The sequence below is a fragment of the Rana temporaria genome, chromosome 8, assembly GCF_905171775.1.
Source record: "Rana temporaria chromosome 8, aRanTem1.1, whole genome shotgun sequence".
NCBI lineage: Eukaryota > Metazoa > Chordata > Amphibia > Anura > Ranidae > Rana > Rana temporaria.
Genome location: NC_053496.1, coordinates 106,732,742 through 106,754,365, shown reverse-complemented (window position 1 = coordinate 106,754,365; position 21,624 = coordinate 106,732,742). Strand labels below are relative to the sequence as shown.

Here is a 21,624-nt window from a genome sequence, read left to right as displayed (position 1 = left end):
CATACTGTAGCTCGCGCTACGATGCCGAATTTAATGCTATAATCATGTGAACCACCGCTTTAAGCATCAGAGTGCACACATTCTGCATCATTTCCACCATCACAGGTGAAATCAACTGGGGGATTTATTTCAAACTAAAAAAATATGTCACGAGAGAAACATGAAGGCTTCTGTTGATCTCACATTATACAAATGCTAGTTGCATACCTTCCAACTCTCTGAGATGTGAAAGAGAGACACCCTTCTACAGAATGCAGGCATCTATGCTAAAAAAAAACATTGAAAAAAAACATTGATGTGGCTAGGAAACATGCAAAAAATTACTGGACAGGCTCACAAGTGCTTTTTCACCAATGAAGGCCCCTTGAGACCATAAGGAAAAGAAGCCTTGACTGATGGGAACATGGGGCCAGATTCACAGAAGAGATATCTCTGATACGCCGTCGTATCTCTCAGAGTATCTATGCGACTGATTCATAGAATCAGTTACGCATAGATATCCCTAAGATCCGACAGGTGTAATTGACTTACACCGTCGGATCTTAGGATGCAGTACCTCGGCCGCCGCTGGGGGGAGTTTGCGTCGTATTCCAGCGTCGGGTGTGCAAATGAGGATTTACGGCGATCCACAAAGGTTTTTCCCGTCGTTACGTCGGCGCAAGTCTTTTTTTCCCGTCGCAAAGTTAGGTGTGCTATTAACATGGTGTAAAATTACTCCGCCATGTTAAAGTATGGCCGTCGTTCCCGCGTCGCTTTTGAATTTTTTTTTTCCCGGCGTAAGTACGTTACGCACGTCGCGATTCACAAACACGTCGGGCCGTCGTAAGTTCGCGCAAAGCACGTCGGGAAAATTGCGAACGGAGCATGCGCAGAACGTCCGGCGCAGGAGCGCCTAATTTAAATGGTGCCCGCCCCATTTGAATTGGGCGGGCTTGCGCCGGACGACTTTACGTTACACCGCCGCAAGTTTCCAGGTAAGTGCTTTGAGGATCAGGCACTTACACTGAAAACTTGTGGCGGTGTAACGTAAACGCGTTACGTTACACGGCCGCAATTATTCGTGAATCTGGTGCATGGTTTTTATAAGTCAGTGTGGTCATAAGCAGCAAAATGAAGTAGCTCTTAGGTGGTTGATTACCAAGTCATGGGGTGACGGGGTAGAACCTGAACCAGCTTCGGAAGAGCTGTTCGCCCACCTGCACTGTGTAAGGATAATTATCACAGTTTTATTGGCAGTTTGACCTTGCCCGCGGGTAATGTTGTCTCAATGGGTTATGCTCTCAAGCAGAAGCTGTATCAGTCTAATGCCTGTCTGGCACTCATGGTAAGGACAGGCCTTTAGATCACGTCGAGTTTCTGTTAACATGCTCACAGTATAACTTTGACTGGTATTAGTTAAGTTATTACATTTGAACTTTGCAGTAAATGCCATCCTCCATATCAGCATCATGATTTTAACCCCTAGCAACTGAACAGCAGAACCCACCCTCCTTCTTTCAGTATTCCACCCCTATATAGCTGCTGCTCCTGTTCTGCTGCTGTGAGAAGGTGCAGTGTTCCACTCACGTAGATCCTTTCAAGCAGCACCCTGCTCTGTAGTATGTGAACTAGGTGTTGCCCACCTACCAGGCAGGCACTGAAGGTAAACAAAGAGCTGGATAGAGAAACTGTGCACAGAGCTAGTGGGAGAGACTCTGCAGAGGCTGTGACAGCTGGAGCTGTCAACCTGTAGTCCAGCGAGGGGGAAAGCAGTTGGTGCAGGCACATAGAAACAAAAACCACCGGCTCATCAAAAACGTAAAAAAAAAAAGTGTGACAGCCATTAAGTCACTGAAAACAATATAAAACTTGCGTTAGGAGATGTACAAATTGTGATATGGAATTAAGCCACTGTCTGGCAGGACGTAGGCTGATGTCCAGTGGTTGAAAAACACTGCCATAGAAGACAGTTTATTGTGCAGGCGCAAGCTCTAAGCAGAGACTATAGAGTGATTTATCACAGTATATCTAAATCCAAAGCATTTTTTTAGTGTTGAAACCCCTGTCAGGTTATTATCACTGCGTGCGTATAGGTAGACCCTTTCTATTTGCGCTGATGACCATTTTCACTGAGATGGAAAAGGAGAGAAAAGGACAGCCTTCGCTCCTGAAGATTGGCCACAGCCATGAATTGCGTCGAGCTACAGATGCCATGCACTTCGTCATATCCAGTATAACCATGTTATATTTATTACCCCAGATGATAGGCTCCATGGATGTCCGTGTCAACCCCCCCCTGGAGTGTTTTACCTAGTATCTACCATAGGGATCCATGAGGCCCTACAACAGGGCATTGCTCTGTGTGTGTGTGTTTGTGTGTGTATGCATGTGATCCATTGGACATTGTATTTGCTTATTGTAATATTTTGTTTATTTCTATGATGGGGATTAAGAGAGCCCCCTAACCACATTCTCTACAATAATTTGTATATGTTTAACCATGTTTATTGTTCAAATTTGTATAATTACCATGTATGAATTGAATGGGCTTTTGTATAATTATCATAATACACCTTGGCTTTAAAAATATTTAATATCAATTTTATTCAATACATTATCATATTTACTTTGCACATACTAGTTTCATTTAAAGTCCCAATTATCCTTTTCTTTCCCTTCCCTTTTTCCTTCCTCCCCTTTCCCCTCCCCCTTTTTCCCTCCCCTCCCTTTCCCTTCCCCCTTCCACCCAATCTTCCAGTTATAAGGAAAGGTTGCGGGCACTGAACGTATTCTCTCTGGAGAAGAGACGCTTGAGAGGGGACATGATTTCGTGGAAGTGAGTTTAACAAGACATGTGGCCACTCATTAAAATGAGAAGAAAAGAGGGTTAATCTTAAAATACGTAGAGTATTCTTTACTGTAAGAGCGGCAAGGATGTAGAATTCCCTTCCACGGGCAGCGGTCTATGCGGGGTGCATCGATAGTTTCAAAAAACTATTAGATAAGCACCTAAACGACCACAACATACAGGGATATACAATGTAATGCTGACATATAATCACACACATAGGGCCAGATCCACGAAGCGCAGCGCTTCTCCCCTTCCGGCGTAGTGTATCTCAGATACACTACGCCGCCGTAACTTACTTTTTTTTGTATCCTCAAAGATTTCCAGCCGTAAGTTACGGCGCCATAGTGTAACTTATGCGGCGCAAGGGTGCGCAATTCAAATGTATGTGATAGGGGCGTGTTTTATGTTAATACGTCGTGACCTGACGTAAATTACGTATTTTTTTTAACGGCGCATGCACCGTCCGTGGGGGTATCCCAGTGCGCATGCTCGAAATGAAACCGGAACAAGCCAATGCTTACGACGGTGACGTCATTCTACGCAAAGCCCTATTCGCAAACGACTTACGCAAACGACGAAACATTTTCAAAATTTGACGCGGGAATGACGGCCATACTTAACATAGGATACACCTCATATAGCAGGGGTAACTATACGCCAAAAAAAGCCGAACGCAAACGACGTAAAAAAATGCGCCGGACGTACGTTCGTGGATCGCCGTATCTAGCTAATTTGCATACGCGATGCGGAATTCGACGGAAACGCCACCTAGCGGCCAGCGTAAATATGCACCTACGATCCGACGGCGTACTAAGACGTACGCCTGTCGGATCGAGCCCAGATTACATTGTATCTTGTTTTGTGGATACAAAACAGAGATACGACGGGGGAACTTTGAAATTATGCGGCGTATCCATAGATACGCCGGTGTAATTCGTTTGAGGATCTGGCCCATAGATTGGACTTGATGGACTTGTGTCTTTTTTCAACCCCACCTACTATTTAACTATGTATGATCCATTTAATTACGAATCAAAATTTGGGCAAAAACTTTGTTATTCAGAGATTTGGAAGTATCCGAACTACTGAATTACAATAGTAAAGAACTTCAACAAATCTGAAATAAATTATAGCAAAACAACAAATTCATTCAGCCCTTTTGTTAATGTTTGAAGCATCCGAAATCTTGTAACGACATAACGAATGATCTGAATTTTTTGTATCCATTGCGTTTTTTATGTTGCATTAACATTCTTCTTTATTATAAAAAATGCACTACATATGAAATGGAAATATATTGCAATAAATACAGTAAGGCCTCGTACACACGACCGAACATGTCCGCTAAAACTGGTCCGCGGACATGTCCGACCGTGTGTGTGGCCTAGCGGACAGGTTTCCAGCGGACAAAAGTTTCTTAGCATGCTAAGAAACTTGTCCGCTGGAAACCTGTCCGTCGGACATGTCCGATGGTTAGTACGACTCATCGGACATGTCCGCTGGTTATGACGTATAACCAGTGGCCCGAAATCCCGCGCATACGTCGAATTGATTCGACGCATGCGTGGAAGCATTGAACTTCCGTGTTAGAGAATGTCAGTGTCTTCTACGTCACGGCGTTCTCTGTCCACGGGGATTTTGGTCTGATGGTGTGTACACACAGGTGTGTACAAGGCCTAAGGTATAAAAGTGAAAAAAGATGATTCCTACCTTATTGTATTTGGGTTTTGATGGAGGTGGATCCACCAGAATCTTCGAATTGTAACATAACAAATTAATCTGAAATATATTTTGTTCAATTGGTTATATTATGATTTGGAGATTCTAATGGATCCACCTCCATCCAACCCAAACAGAGTGCATAAATAATCTACCGAAATAATGAATTAACAGGTTAAAAACAAATATAGTCAATCTTCCAAAATAACTTTCGACATACAAATCGATTTGGCACAATGAACATATGAAACTAATCCAAATATACAAAACGAATTCCGAAAAATGAATCGTTCTATCACAACAAATATGAGTAAATGAAATGATTAATTTAACGAATGAATTTCGAAATGAAAAAAAAAAAATGTTTCATCATGCACATCTATAGTACAGACTGAAGGAGTTTTTGTGGGCTTGTTTCATTATAACAAATACCACTCATATACAGGGAGTGCAGAATTATTAGGCAAATTAGTATTTTGACCACATCATCCTCTTTATGCATGTTGTCTTACTCCAAGCTGTATAGGCTCGAAAGCCTACTACCAATTAAGCATATTAGGTGATGTGCATCTCTGTAATGAGAAGGTGTGTGGTCTAATGACATCAACACCCTATATCAGGTGTGCATAATTATTAGTCAACTTCCTTTCCTTTGGCAAAATGGGTCAAGAGAAGGACTTGACAGGCTCAGAAAAGTCAAAAATAGTGAGATATCTTGCAGAGGGATGCAGCACTCTCAAAATTGCAAAGCTTCTGAAGCGTGATCATCGAACAATCAAGCGTTTCATTCAAAATAGTCAACAGGGTCGCAAGAAGCGCGTGGAAAAACCAAGGCGCAAAATAACTGCCCATGAACTGAGAAAAGTCAAGCGTGCAGCTGCCAAGATGCCACTTGCCACCAGTTTGGCCATATTTCAGAGCTGCAACATCACTGGAGTTCCCAAAAGCACAAGGTGTGCAATACTCAGAGACATGGCCAAGGTAAGAAAGGCTGAAAGACGACGACCACTGAACAAGACACACAAGCTGTAACGTCAAGACTGGGCCAAGAAATATCTCAAGACTGATTTTTCTAAGGTTTTTATGGACTGATGAAATGAGAGTGAGTCTTGATGGGCCAGATGGATGGGCCTGTGGCTGGATTGGTAAAGGGCAGAGAGCTCCAGTCCGACTCAGACGCCAGCAAGGTGGAGGTGGAGTACTGGTTTGGGCTGGTATCATCAAAGATGAGCTTGTGGGGCCTTTTCGGGTTGAGGATGGAGTCAAGCTCAACTCCCAGTCCTACTGCCAGTTTCTGGAAGACACCTTCTTCAAGCAGTGGTACAGGAAGAAGTCTGCATCCTTCAAGAAAAACATGATTTTCATGCAGGACAATGCTCCAGCACACGCGTCCAAGTACTCCACAGCGTGGCTGGCAAGAAAGGGTATAAAAGAAGAAAAACTAATGACATGGCCTCCTTGTTCACCTGATCTGAACCCCATTGAGAACCTGTGGTCCATCATCAAATGTGAGATTTACAAGGAGGGATAACAGTACACCTCTCTGAACAGTGTCTGGGAGGCTGTGGTTGCTGCTGCACGCAATGTTGATGGTGAACAGATCAAAACACTGACAGAATCCATGGATGGCAGGCTTTTGAGTGTCCTTGCAAAGAAAGGTTGCTATATTGGTCACTGATTTGTTTTTGTTTTGTTTTTGAATGTCAGAAATGTATATTTGTGAATGTTGAGATGTTATATTGGTTTCACTGGTAAAAATAAATAATTGAAATGGGTATATATTTTTTTTTTGTTAAGTTGCCTAATAATTATGCACAGTAATAGTCACCTGCACACACAGATATCCCCCTAAAATAGCTAAAACTAAAAACAAACTAAAAACTACTTCCAAAAATATTCAGCTTTGATATTAATGAGTTTTTTGGGTTCATTGAGAACATGGTTGTTGTTCAATAATAAAATTAATCCTCAAAAATACAACTTGCCTAATAATTCTGCACTCCCTGTACTGAATAACACACACACACTGTTAGAAATTTCAGGTTACATGTTGTCTATGCAAAAGGTTGAATGATACTGTGCTATTCCCATCCAGGTGCGATGAATGTACATTAGAGTTAACCTGTGGCTTTCTCATGCTTGCTGTTTTTACATGCTCCCCTTTGTTCCCCAGGAAGATAAGTGACATGCCCCATATTTCCGGGTATGAAGGAGCATGCGACTCACTCCTCTTCCTCACATGTGAGAGGTATCAGTCTTGTATATGCTCCAAGTCATGAGCTTCTTCTCCTCTCACCCACAGGGAACAGTGGGGTAAAGAGAAGGTTAGTTTAAGCTTCTAATGCCGCGTACACATGATCGGTTCGTCTGATGAAAGCGGTCTGATGTGTGTGGGCCCCATCGTTTTTTTATCCATCGGTGAAAAAACTAGGAACTTGTTTTAAAATTATCTGATGGTTAAAAAAACGATAGAAAAAAACGATCCTCTGTGGGCACGTCCATCGGTTAAAAATCCACGCATGCTCAGAATCAAGTCGACGCATGCTCGGAAGCATTGAACTTCATTTTTCTCAGCACGTTGTTGTGTTTTACGTCACCGCGTTCTGACACGATCGGTTTTTTAACTGATGGTGTGTAGGCACGACTGATGAAAGTCGGCTTCATCAGATATCTGATGAAAAAAATCCATCTGACCGTTTTCATCGGATGAACCGATCGTGTGTACAGGGCATTAGTGTTAGCAGTGGTCATTATTACAGTGAAACATGTGCCCTGCATTAGGGAAAAATACAATTTTACAACTTAAATACTGAATGCAGTTTCTACATTGTTTCAGTATACTCTACAACACTTGCTCATAAATTGTGTATTTTAAATACTTCTCCACCAGTGGCAGCTTGTGTTTTTTTTTGGAGGGGTGGCAAACGAATCCACTCGTGGGTCCGTCGTTTGGTCAGTCGGCCCCGCACTTACCCCATCTTTGGTGCGGTCAGCACTTCCCTCCAGGTGGTGGCTTCTCCTGTATCTCCTCACGGTGGCCATGCGTCTCCTTCCTCCTCCACATAGGCCGATTGGATCGCTTCTCCTTTCGGCCAATTGGGAATATTCATTCATTATTGTCACACAACTGGGTGGGATCAGGGAGCAGTGCTCTGTGCCCCAAGCCCACCCTTGTTTGAAGCCTATTAGAGCATCTGGCTCTAATCATGTGCTAAATCATGTGCATCCAGCACCTGGCATGTAGATTAGGGGGCCGAGCGCATTGACGGGGGGCGTCGCCCATGTACCCTGCATTACGGGCCACCACTGTTCACCACCCAAAGGACTAAAAGGGATTAATTTACTAAAACTGGAAAATGAAAAATCAGGCGCAGCTGTGCATGGTAGCCAATCGGCTTCTAATTTGTTTGCTTGTTTAATTAGGCTTTAACAAAAAAAAAAAAGACCTGAAAGCTGATTGGTATCTATGCAGAGAAGATTTTTCACTCTCCAGTTTTTGTAAGTCAACCCCAGAGGGTCTACACATATTTTGTGAGAATCAGGTTAGTGCAATCATTTTATTATCATTCAAAACATGCATAGCCTAGTTTGATTAAAATGATTTCTGAATGTTTATACAATAGTAGTTACAACATTCAATATTCAGATATTTTTATCTGAAATTTAGAAGGAACAAGCAAACCACAGTGATATGTAATTCTGTTGTGTCTGGGTTGAGGTTGTCTCAGAAAATGTGGTTTCTTGTAATGCTGAAAGCTATGTTTTTATAGACGATTGTACAATTTAGAATTTTCTTTTAGATTTAAAACTATATAAATAAAATTGCATTATGGGCAAATTAGAACATACAACACGTGCATGAAGTGTTGCTATAGCAAAAGAATCAGCAATGAAATCTAGCATTAAAAAGGTATTTGTGGATAAAGAACTTAAACCAGATGCCATATGAAAATCTAACACTAGGTGGCAGCACGGTCACACTTTTAACATATTTGTTTGTTTCTATAAGAATTGGAGTTTAAAAACATCTTTCCTGCGCTTAAACACATACAATTCTTTATGCAGAGTTATCAATAAAGCTTTACTCACTAAAGATTCATTAACTTAACTGAATGTATTATCACTAGACAGCAGGGTTGCCAACCGCTAGTAAATTTACTGACAGTTTTTAAAAATCTTAGATTTTTTTACAACTGCCAGTAAATATTAGGGGTTGATAATTTCATGCTGTGTTGACTTTTTACGTGTAAATCAAGCAAATAACGTTGTTATAGGTATTGTCAGTGTTTCCATATCATGTTTATACTGTTTAAATATTCACATTCATGTGTTAGTTTTCAATAGGACATCTGTAATTTCTCAGGTTGCCAGTAAAAAATGTGCTCCGCCAGTAAATTTTCCATGTTTTGTCAGTAAAAAAATGCTGCAGGAGGTTGGCAACCCTGCTAGACAGGCATAAAGTGCTTGGTTATGTAAAAATGCAGTTTATGAGAGAGGTTCTGCATAGATGAGGATTTAATCCAATGTTAGCTTAAGTTCAGGTATGGCTTTTTCTGTTGTTGCATACTTCCAAGCCTGATCATTGGAGGAGAGCAGCCTGAGTTTCCAGCACAACTAGAGAGCGGACTATGGTGTGCTCTCATACTTAGTGTGGTCAGTGAACTGACAGAAGCACCAGGGATTTTGCACGAAGGAAGCAATACAAAGAGAACAGGATACTTTGTACATGGTACAGCAGACACATATCAGAAATATGGGGTTTACATATTCTTTAACCACTTAAGGACCGCCTCCTGCACATATACGTCGGCAGAATAGCACGGCTGGGCACAAGCATGTACAGGTACGTCCTCTTTAAGTGCCCAGCTGTGGGTCGCGGGCGCGCGCCCGCGGCGCACTCCACCGACCCGGTCCGAAGCCCCGTGACCGTGGGACGCAGCTTCCCCGTTCTTCACTGTGGCGCCGTCATCGATCGTGTGTTCCCTTATATAGGGAACCACAATCAATGACGTCACACCTACAGCCACACCCCCCTACAGTTAGAAACACAGATGAGGTCATACATAACGCCATCAGCGCCCCCTTGTGGTTAACTCCCAAACTGCAATTGTCATTTTCACAGTAAACAATGCATTTTTTGCTGTGAAAATGACAATGGTCTCAAAAATGTGTCAAAATTGTCCGAAGTGTCCACTATAATGTCGCAGTTATGAAAAAAATTGCTGATCGCCGCCATTAGTAGTAAAAAAAAATAATTAATAAAAATGCAATAAAACTTGTAAACGCTATATATTTTGCCCAAACCAACCGATAAACTCTTATTGCGTTTTTTTTTACCAAAAATAGGTAGAAGAATACGTATCGGCCTAAACTGAGGAAACATTTTTTTTATATATATTTTTGGGGGATATTTATTATAGCAAAAAGTAAAAAATATTGCATTTTTTTCAAAATTGTTGCTCTATTTTTTTTTATAGTGCAAAAAATAAAAACTGCAGAGGTGATCAAATACCACCAAAAGAAAGCTCTGTTTGTGGGAAAAAAAGGACGCCAATTTTGTTTGGGAGCCACGCCGCACGACTGCGCAATTGTCAGTTAAAGCGACACAGTGCCGAATCGCAAAAACTGTCCGGGTCCTTTAGCTGCCTAAAGGTCTGGGTCTTAAGTGGTTAAGATAACCACAAATTCAAATACTTGGAAAGATGTCTGACTTCTTTGTTGGATCAAAATGTTTTTAATCTAATATTCTGTCTCTCCACTTGACTGCACTTGGCAATAATTTTTATTTACAAACATGTTATGCATTCACACCTTTCTCATGGGACAGTTCATCTGATTGTTTCTCCAGACATATTTTATAATCAAAAATGTTTTATATGTATTTCCGTCCAATATATGCTGTTGGTTTTATACTGTATGCTACTAACAATGTCTGTAGAGCCCTGAAGGCTCCAAATATGCCCTCCTTTGAGTGAGAAAATATGACTACATGTGGCTCCCATCTCTACTTTAGCTCGTGCAAAGCTTACTCCAGTCCACAAACTTTCCTTATGGGCTAACCATGAGTTGTTTTTCTGTTCCCTCCTGAAGTGTGTTGAGTACATGCCCATTTCATGCTCTGAGACTGCCTGGGGCATCTTTCCTATGTGGATTTAGCGTCACCAGATCTTGGTCATATATTTGGTCTCCTGAGGAAGCCAGTTAATGGCAAATCGCGTAGAGACCAGCGCCTAATTTTTTTCTGCAATCTGGCCTAAATTTTGTAATTATGATATATGTATTTTGAACATCGTTCTCTATATGTACTGTGGGCCAGATTCATGTACCTGCGCTGCGGCGTAACGTAACTCATTTACGTTACACCGCCGCAACTTTTCAGCGCAAGTGCCTGATTCACAAAGCACTTGCCTGTAATCTGTCCGGCGCAAGCCCGCCTAATTCAAATGGGGCATGTGTCATTTAAATTTGGCGCGCTCCCGCACCGAACGTTCTGCGCATGCTCCGTGTGAAAATTTCCCGCCGTGCTTTGCGCGAAATTACGGCGCCCCGGCGTATTTTTTGAACGGTGACGTGCGTTACGTCGTTTCGTATTTCCGGACGTCTTACGCAAAAAAAAAAATTTGAAATTCGACGCGGGAACGACGACCATACTTTAACATGGCTGGTCTAAATGTAAGCCATGAAAAAGCAGGCTTATGTTTGCGACGGGAAAAACCGACTAGCGACGACGTAAGAGAATGCGACGAACGCGCGTACCTTCGTGGATCGCCGTAAACAGCTAATTTGCATACCCGACGCTGAAAAACGACGCAAACTCCACCCAGCGGCCGCCGGAAAATTACACCTACGATCCGAAGGCGTACGAAGCCGTACGCCTGTCGGATCTATGCCTAAAGCCGTCGTATCTTGGTTTGAGGATTCCAAATCAAGATACGACGTGGCAAATTTGAAAATACGCCGGCGTATCAGTAGATACGCCGGCGTATTACTGCTGTGAATCTGGCCCTGTATACCTATGGGCTATGGTTTAGCAGAATAAGTGCATTTCTTAGGAAGCCTCCTACATGCAATATGTAACTGCACTGAAATGTTTTTATGGATATAGTTATGTCTTATGGATATAGTTATGCCCTATACACACGACCGGGATTCCCAAGAACCTGCTCGGTAAGTTTCCCTATGTACACACAGCCGGGTTTCCCATTGGGAAAAATGCGGCAAGAGCTTTGGCCGGGAATCCTGGCCGTGTGTATGCTCCCTCGCAGTGTTTCCCCATAGGAAAACTGCCAGGTTTAAAACCGCCGGGAATCCCGGCGGGAAAATGGAGAGCAGGTTCTCTATTTTCCCACTGGGATTCCTGGCAGTTTTCCTGTCGGGAAAACTGTGAGGAAGCATACACACAGCCGGTTTTCCTGGCCAAAAGCTCCCCCCGCAGTTTTCCTGGCAGGAAAACCTGTCGAGGCTTAAGGAATTTTTGTAAATTAATAAAATTAAAGTTGTATTTTAACCACCTCCCACCTGCGCTACAGCTGAAAGACCACTACAGCACGGGCTCACATTGCTGGGAGTACGTCCTCCCGTGATTATGCTTCCCGCACGCCTCCTGAGGCACGCATTAGCACTGATCTGTGATCTGACCACAGTTCAGGGTAAAGGTCCAATCACAGCGGCTCTTTACCATGTGACCAGCTGTGTCCAATCACAGCTGATCACAGTGTAAACAGGATTTGCCGGTTATCGGCAGTTCTCTCCTCGTGCTGGCAGCGCGTGAGGAGAGGGAAGCCGATAACAGGCAAATCCACATAGGGACATCTACACTTACAATTAAGGCACTGATCATTAGACATGTGCACACTGAAATATTTCATTTCGGAATTTTCGTTTTCGTCCGAAAAATGTATTTATTTAGTTACTCCCGAAATTCGTTTTTAGTTATTTTGGTTTTCGTTGGAAATTGCATTCGTCCAAAAATCAGAACGAATTAAGGTTGAATCTGTCATTGAAGGCTTCTGGTGTCTGACTGTCTGTCGAATGTTCAAAGAAGATTCGACAGAGCAGCGAAACTGTACGACGCTTCAATCATACTTTTCCGGTCTAATAATCCGCCTACAAGCTATAGTAGAATTCTAATGTTGTATGACACTAGTAATAATTATGTTTATTAATTATTATTACTAGTCAACCAACAATAGAATTTTTCTATAGCCTATGGGCCGAGCATTTGACCGGAAATGTACGATTGCGGCGTCGTACAGTTTAGCTGCTTGTCGAATCTTCTTAGAACAATCAACAGACACCATAAGCCTTCAATGACAGATTAGATGTTTATATGTTTTTCGATGCTTTGTCGAATCTTCGTCGTTCATGTTGAATTGTCAAGTTAGTTCTAGCTATTTTACTGTTCCTCCTCTTTGGTTACAATCAGCCAATAACATTCATCATCTTCATTATTTTTATTTTACTTCCCCCACCCAATTCCAGCAGCAAAAACTTTTTGTGGTGTTCTTGCCCACCATATAGTCTCCAGTTTACTTCTGGTCTGACACCCACCTTAGGATCCATGATATGTGCATGTGATTTCCAACCACAAGATAGTGGAAGTGCACAGCTGCACATAACTCGGACAGACGGACAAATCCTAACCCAAAACTTGGCAGAAGAGCAAATATAAAGTAAAAGCTTCCCATGACTTTACGATCGTGCGCATGAAAAGCATGGTGCAAAAAAAACCATTCTTATTGCCTATAACAATTATTTATAACTTCCTTGATTTGTTTTCAAACCAGGACTGTAGAAATGAGTGCTGAAAGCTTTTGCTAAGTACAACAAAAACAATTTCCTCTAGCATATACTTGATTAATCGGGCCTTAATAGAAAATGTAGTGGCTTAACTGCTAAGATATGGAAGTTTTACTTCCATTTAGTTTAAAGTCACTTTCATTGTGTTATTTAAAAGTAAAAGAATATGAAATTTTGTTTTTGTAGTTATTTATTTTTGCTTCCTTTTAAGGTTAAAAGATGGACATTTTCATGTTTTTTATCCTTTCTTTCCAGCTGGAAGCTAGTGATGCAGACGAGGGGGAGAATGGGCGAGTTTGGTACCGTATTGTCAGTGGTAAGCAAACAAAAAGATCTTTTACTAACTGCCAGTGATTCCCTAACTAACAAAATATCTCTATCCTCCTTTTCATCTTTGTTCATTGTAGCTTTTGCACATACAGCATCAAATATTTTTCTGTATATATGTTGCGATCATTTCCAATCATTTATTCATGTGTCATCAAATGAATGAATGTCTGTTCCCAATAAATGACTCTGGTAACATGCATCATTTTATTAACAGGTTCATTGTCAAGACAAGAATTGCTTCTTGTTTTGCCCTAAGTGGTTTTAATCTGAAGAATTATTACTTTGGTCAGCTGTATTACAAGCTGATTTATTTTAAGAATGAACATCCATGGTCAGTTTTCTGGCTGATGCATCACTGTTTCAAGCATTATTTATCAGGTGCCAGTGTATATGGCATCTTAACCGCTTCCATACAGGGCTGTTATACACACCTCCATACCAGGCCTATTCTGACACTTCTCTCCTACATGTACAAATCATAGTTTTTTTGCTAGAAAATTACGCAGTACCCCCAAACATTATATATGTTTTTTTAGCAGACACCCTAGGGAATAAAACGACGGTCATTTCAACGTTTTATCTTGTACGGTATTTGCGCAATTATTTTTCAAACTCCTTTTTTGGGGGAAAAAATTGTTTCATGAATTAAAAAAATAACAAAACAGTAAAGGTAGCCCAATTTTTTTGTAAAATATGAAAGATTAGGTTACACCGAGTAAATAGATACCTAACATGTCACGCTTTAAAATTGCGCCAAAAATGGCGCCAAACTTCGGTACTTAAAAATCTCCATAGGCAACGCTTTGAATTTTTTTACTGGTTACCAGTTTAGATTTACAGAGGAGATCTAGTGCTAGAATTGTTGCTGGCACTCTAACGCACGCGGTGATACCTCACATATGTGGTTTAAACGGCGTTTACATATGTCGGCGGGACTTGCGTGTGCGTTCGCTTCTGCGCGCGAGCTACCGTGGACAGGGGCGTTTTAATTTTTTTTTATTATTATTATTTATTTATTTTACATATTTATTTATTTTTTTACACTTTTTTTATTTATTTTTTATTTTTTTATTACTTTTATTCCTATTACAAGGAATGTAAACATCCCTTGTAATAAAAATGTGTGTGACAGGTCCTCTTTATGGAGAGATGCGGGGTCAATAAGACCCCACATCTCTCCTCCAGGCTGGAAACCATGAGATCGGTGAAAAAAATTCACTGATCTCATGAATAATGTGGCTTACAGCCGCAATCGCGGCTTTGTTTACTTACGGGACCCGGGCGTGACGTCATCACATCGCGCCCGGGTCCTCCGACGGTCATAGAGATGACTGGTGACCATCTGGTCACCAGTCATCTCTATACTTCCTGCCAGCGCCGGACGATTCTTTCTCCGGGCCCCCGATGGCACGGGAGAGCCCGGAGAAGCACCGGATGGCGGCGGGAGGGGGGGATGTCCCCTCCCGTCGCCTGTAAGAACGATCTAGCGGCAGAACCGCCGCTATGATTGTTCTTATGTTGTGCAGAATCGCCGGCACAAGAGATAGATATCTGGATGATGCCTCTAGCTGCAGGCATCATTCAGATATCCCCCTTCAAAGTCCAGGACGTCATATGACGTCCACTCTGGATGGTAGAGCCACTTTGTGGACGTAATATGACGATGACTGGTATTGAAGTGGTTAAAGTAGCCTTGACAGGAGATGAACATAAAGGCTGCCATTGCTGAACACTGCACTTAAAAACTGATAGTTTTGATGATATGCTAACCTTTTTGTTTCAAGTCACTACTGTGAAACAAATAAGTAGATCAAAATGTATGACTTTTATCTGATTTTCCCAATAAGAATATTTGTTCTTGGTCAGTGACTCTAAGGGCAAGTTTACTTTTGCTTCAAAACAAGGCTTTGGCCAGGCGTTGTTAAACGCCAGTCAAGGCTCCTATCACGAAATAAAATGGTTAGCTTAAAGTCCTGTTTACACCTTGCTTTTGCTTGGTGCTTTGATGAGGCTTCAATGAGGCGTTGATGAGGCTTTGGTGGAGCTTTGATGGGGCTTCGATGAGCCTTTGGTGGGACTTCGTAGGGGCTTTGATGAGGCTTCGGTGGGGCTTCAAGCAAACTTTGCCGAAGACTTCTATGGAGGCTTTGAAGACTCTTTGAAGCACCAATAAAGCAAGGCAAAGCAAACGCAAGGTGTGAACAGGACTGTAAGCTAACCATTTTATTTAGAGACAGGGGCTTTGACAAGATTTCAGAGGGCTTTAACAAAGCCTGTCTGAAGCCTTGTTTTGAAGAAAGTGTAAACTAGCCTTTAATGTGTGTTAAAAAGTGTAAAGATAGACAGTGCCTCAGATATTTAATCCAGCTGATTGGCCAGGCATTAAACATTCTTAAAGTGGTTGTAAACTTCAGACATGAAATATGAACAAAGCAAATCCCTCTATAGTGTGTATGTCTCTATTAAAAGCACCAAGTATAATTTCTGTCTGTTGCTTTGTTCCTCTGCTATCAGCATGAATCACTTCTGTCAGTTTTTCCTGACACCAAGAGAAAAATGGGGACAGGGGAGGGTCCTCCAGTAGATTGACAGCCTCAACTCTGTTCTTGTGTGCTGTGTGAAGGGGGTGTGTCTCTTTCCTCCAATCAGCTCTCAGACATCCCCTCACTGAGCTCAGCTGAGTGTGACTTCAGCTCTCCGTTCCTTTTTTTCGAAACTCTCAGACAAGCTTATAAATTCAGCATTTTAAACAGATGTAGAGAAGACTTCAGATCAGTGGCGATGCATCCATTAAGGGTGCGCAGTCCCTGCCCCTTCTCTCCAGCCACCCCCCTATATATATCATGGATAGATTCATGCAAAGCATGAATCTATCCATGGCCGCAGCTGCCACCCTCTATTCAGGCGTCCGGGCCCCTTTTCGGACACCGGGCACCTGAATTACAGCGGCGGGGTGTTTTTTTGAAGCACCTAATTAGAGCCGTAGGACTCTGAGCGCAGAGCATTGCACTCGGAGTCTACCCGGATGTGTAATAAAAGGGAATGAGGAGACACGAGTCTAATACCCATCACCTGATTGGCTGAAGGCACAAGCGATCCTATTGGCCGCCTAGCATTAGGCAAGAAGAGACACACGGAGGACACAGGAGCCGCCACCTGACCTGTGCTGCCCGACCCACAGCTCGCTGGCATCACCCGCTGCCTGACCCGCCACCATGATGTGGTAAGTGGGTGGGCGGGTGTCACAATGGCTGTATATGATGGGCACAGTTGGCTGCATATGATGGGCACAGTTGGCTGCATATGATGGGCACAGTTGGCTGCATATGATGGGCACAGTTGGCTGCATATGATGGGCACAGTTGGCTGCATTTGCTGGGCACAGTTGGCTGCATTTGCTGGGCACAGTTGACTGCATTTGCTGGGCACAGTTGGCTGCATTTGCTGGGCACAGTTGGCTGCATTTGCTGGGCACAGTTGGCTGCATTTTCTGAGCACAGTTGGCTGCATTTGCTGAGCACAGTTGGCTGCATATGATGGGCACAGTTGGCTGCATATGATGGGCACAGTGGCTGCATATTATGGCACAGTGAGGCTGCATCAGCATGAATCACTTCTGTCAGTTTTTCCTGACACCAAGAGAAAAATGGGGACAGGGGAGGGTCCTCCAGTAGATTGACAGCCTCAACTCTGTTCTTGTGTGCTGTGTGAAGGGGGTGTGTCTCTTTCCTCCAATCAGCTCTCAGACATCCCCTCACTGAGCTCAGCTGAGTGTGACTTCAGCTCTCCGTTCCTTTTTTTCGGAACTCTCAGACAAGCTTATAAATTCAGCATTTTAAACAGATGTAGAGAAGACTTCAGATCAGTGGCGATGCATCCATTAAGGGTGCGCAGTCCCTGCCCCCTCTCTCCAGCCACCCCCCTATATATATCATGGATAGATTCATGCAAAGCATGAATCTATCCATGGCCGCAGCTGCCACCCTCTATTCAGGCGTCCGGGCCCCTTTTCGGACACCGGGCACCTGAATTACAGCGGCGGGGTGTTTTTTTGAAGCACCTAATTAGAGCCGTAGGACTCGGAGCGCAGAGCATTGCACTCGGAGTCTACCTGGATGTGTAATAAAAGGGAATGAGGAGACACGAGTCTAATACCCATCACCTGATTGGCTGAAGGCACAAGCGATCCTATTGGCCGCCTAGCATTAGGCAAGAAGAGACACACGGAGGACACAGGAGCCGCCACCTGACCTGTGCTGCCCGACCCACAGCTCGCTGGCATCACCCGCTGCCTGACCCGCCACCATGATGTGGTAAGTGGGTGGGCGGGTGTCACAATGGCTGTATATGATGGGCACAGTTGGCTGCATATGATGGGCACAGTTGGCTGCATATGATGGGCACAGTTGGCTGCATATGATGGGCACAGTTGGCTGCATATGATGGGCACAGTTGGCTGCATATGATGGGCACAGTTGGCTGCATTTGCTGGGCACAGTTGGCTGCATTTGCTGGGCACAGTTGACTGCATTTGCTGGGCACAGTTGGCTGCATTTGCTGGGCACAGTTGGCTGCATTTGCTGGGCACAGTTGGCTGCATTTTCTGAGCACAGTTGGCTGCATATGATGGGCACAGTGGCTGCATATTATGGCACAGTGAGGCTGCATTTGATGTTTTTGTTAAAGTATTTTTCAGGCCCCCCACTGTGGGCTCCTGGGAAAATGCGGTTAACGCAGTACTCCCATTGTATAAATTGATGTACATAAGTAGAGGGTGTCCTATGAAGTATGAGAGGGTGTGGCGGCCTTGGACTGATCCCTCATATGTTGCTAACCCCTGAGTTGCACACGGATGGGCTATCCCTGGCACCATGGGCGGGCCTTCCCCTCCCTCTCCTCCCCCCCTCCCTCTTCCCCCTCCCCCTCTCCCCCCTCCCTGCTTCAAGGCGTTAGCTCGTGTGCCTGTGGTGTTGTTTATTGAGAAGTTGCCTGCTGTCTTATTTGCTTGGTATGACCTCCTTCTCTCAAAAGTGTGCCTTATTAATTATTATCCTTTTGTCTTTTAAGTCGTATTGTGCCTTGTCAACCCGTGCGCTTCTTTGTTTTTTTTCTTTGATATGTAATCAATGTATTGTCCTGTTCTTACCCAGAATGATTTGTCATGTACCATTTTTGTGTTTTTTCCAATAAAGACCAACCTTGTTGTTAAAAAAATAGTATTTTTCACAATTTTTCAGTTAGTTTGCACCCCCCAAAATTTGGAGCACCAGCCACCACTGCTGCAGATAGATACAACTTATGTAGGAGGATTTGCTTCATTTTGTGTCGCATCAGTTTCCGGGGACAGTCCCCGGATTGAGGACACTGTCCCCGGACCAAGTCTGTCCCCAGTTTTGTCCCCAGATTGGATTTGAACAGGGGCTGGGGCAATTTCAAAGACATTCAATGGTCGGAGCAGAGGGAATATTTCTTAAGTTTCAGGGTGCATGCCCATTCAGCACCGCTCGCATGTTATTCTGCCTTGGCTTAAGTCCCAGCCAGCCGCCTGCCTGCTTATCTTCTTGCCTTTGCTGGCAGAGTGATCTTCCTCTGCTCCCCACCCAGTAGTAGCCGGGGCCCAGAAAGTGAGACTTGACAGGCTGTGAGGCGGGCGGCGGCAGTGATGGCCAGGGATTTGCTGATTCCCGCCATTACTAGTAGAAACAAAATTTGTCTCCGGATTTTATTTTAAAAATCTGGTCACCTTAGTGTAAGGGCTTACAACCACTTTAACAAAGAACAATTTCTATAGCACACCCTGCTGTAGCAAGCTGAATACAGCATGTGACCAAGGTAATACACTCCATGTTTAGAGAAAACTAGGCAGCACACAGCTAAGCTGATTAAATGACTCTTAACAGATCATAAAAATACAAGGCAATTTTGCAAAAATACTATATCCCTGCATGTGCTTTTTTTTACATTGATTCAAACAAATTATCTCATAAAATGTATAGTTCAAAAATAGATGTGAATGTGGTATTTCTTTTTACCACAGAATAGATATAGAACTTCTGTGTCTTATAAAACTGACACTTTATCTCATGAATTTGTATCTTATCTCTACCACACATGGCTCTATTTTCAGCTTTCAGAGACCTCATACAACCTGTTTGAAAGCCATTACCAGGCAGAAGCTAGTGATATTATGAGGAGAATTGTATAACTTCATGGTATATGCACACTATAAACAGAAAAAAAAAATCCAGAAAAACACTGGATGAAAAACGCTCCATAATAGCATTTTTGTGCCAGTTTTTAGCAGCAATTAGGAGCTTTCAGCTTTTTTCTCTGCTGGCAAATTGCTTCCAAATATCCTTAGAAATATAACATGGGATGTTTGCATTGATAATGTGAGGTTATCTCTTTTGTCAATTAGCCGTTAGAATGTTTTGACATTCATGAAGTGTACAAATGTGGACACAGATGGCAAATGCTAAAGCACACAATGTTCGCGTAAACTTTTCAAGATGATAGCACACTTGTATGACATACACACAGGCCCGTCGGAACCCGACAGGCAAACCAAGCAAATGCTTGGGCCCCCGAGCTGGCCAGGGGCCCCAGCAGGGCAGGCCCCTGCCCCTGCCGCACCGCTGCTTCCTCCTGCAGTCCGGTCGGCCGCGCGGAACAGAAGATTCAGTTTCCTGTTCCCGGCCGGACTGACAGGAAGTGCACACACTGAGTGCTCTGTGCTCACTTCCTTTCAGTCCGGCCGACCAGGAACAACAACAAACTGAATCTCCTGCCGGCTGCCGCGCGGTACGAGGTACTGTAGGTAGAAGGGTTAAAAATAACGGGGGGGGGGGGGGAGACAAAACAATTACCATAGATTTCTTTCTAATTCTCTTTACCATCCCATTTCCATTTTTTAGCTTCTTTTTTGAATCGGGTCATATTTATTAAAGCTTTTTGCAAAAATGTACAAAGCAGAGAAAAGACTCTACAATAGACTCTACTGTAGAGTCTTTTCTCTGCGTTGTACATTTTTGCAAAAAGCTTTAATAAATATGACCTGATTCAAAAAAGAAGCTATAAAATGGAAATGGGATGGTAAAGTGAATGGAAAGAAATCTATGGTAATTGTTTTGTGTATATATTACCTGATTCAAAAAAGAAGCAATACGACCCCTTTCACACTGGAGCGTATTGCAGGCGCTATAATATTAAAAATAGCGCCTGCAAACCGCCCTTAAGAAGCTGCTCAATTGTCTCCAGTGTGAAAGCCCCCGGGCTTTGCATGCATTGCATGAATGCATGTATTGTCGCTGCCGCCCACTATTCAGATGGCCGGCCCCCTGGTGAGCGCCGGACATCTGAATAATGGCAGCTGGTTGACTTTGGAAGTGCCTATCAGAGCCAGCAGCTCATGGGCACAGTGGCGACAATTGATGGGCACAGTGGCGACAATTGATGGGCACAGTGGTGACAATTGATGGCATGGCATAGTGGCTGTGTTTGATGGCACAGTGGCTGTGTTTGGCATGGCACAGTGGTGACAATTGATGGCACAGTGACTGTGTTTGATGGCATGGCACAGTGGTGACAATTAATGGGCACAGTGAGTGGTGGCAATTGATGGCACAGTGGCTGCATTTGATGGCATGGCACAGTGTGGGTGAACTTACACTGTATCGCTATGCTGTGTTTTTTGTAGGCTTTGCATGCGTGCATGGGGGTGGGAGGGGGCCTCCATGTCGCTTGGGGCCCCCAAATTCCTTCAAACGGCCCTGCATACACACCCCAACATTGATGCATTGTATGTCGGGTGATTACACTTTTAGTTGCTTGAAATTCTAAAGGCTGCGCCAGTACCAGATGCTAACTTCCTTATGTAAGCTTCACCAAGTGCTAGCCCATTCCCCTGAAATGTTTACCGACTAGGTCATCCTGTGACGAAAGTGGTT

At 43.4% G+C, this 21,624-nt stretch overlaps 1 protein-coding gene across 1 annotated transcript in view; it reads left to right on the top strand.

Moving 5' to 3' along the window:
* The window catches only part of LOC120910430 (cadherin-23-like), a 245,796-nt gene that overhangs the window by 193,398 nt on the left and 30,774 nt on the right, over window positions 1–21,624 (top strand). Inside the window, exon 16 of the mRNA XM_040322190.1 lies at window positions 13,604–13,664. Coding sequence (XP_040178124.1) covers window positions 13,604–13,664 — 61 coding nt within the window. The remainder of the gene's footprint in view (window positions 1–13,603; window positions 13,665–21,624) is intronic.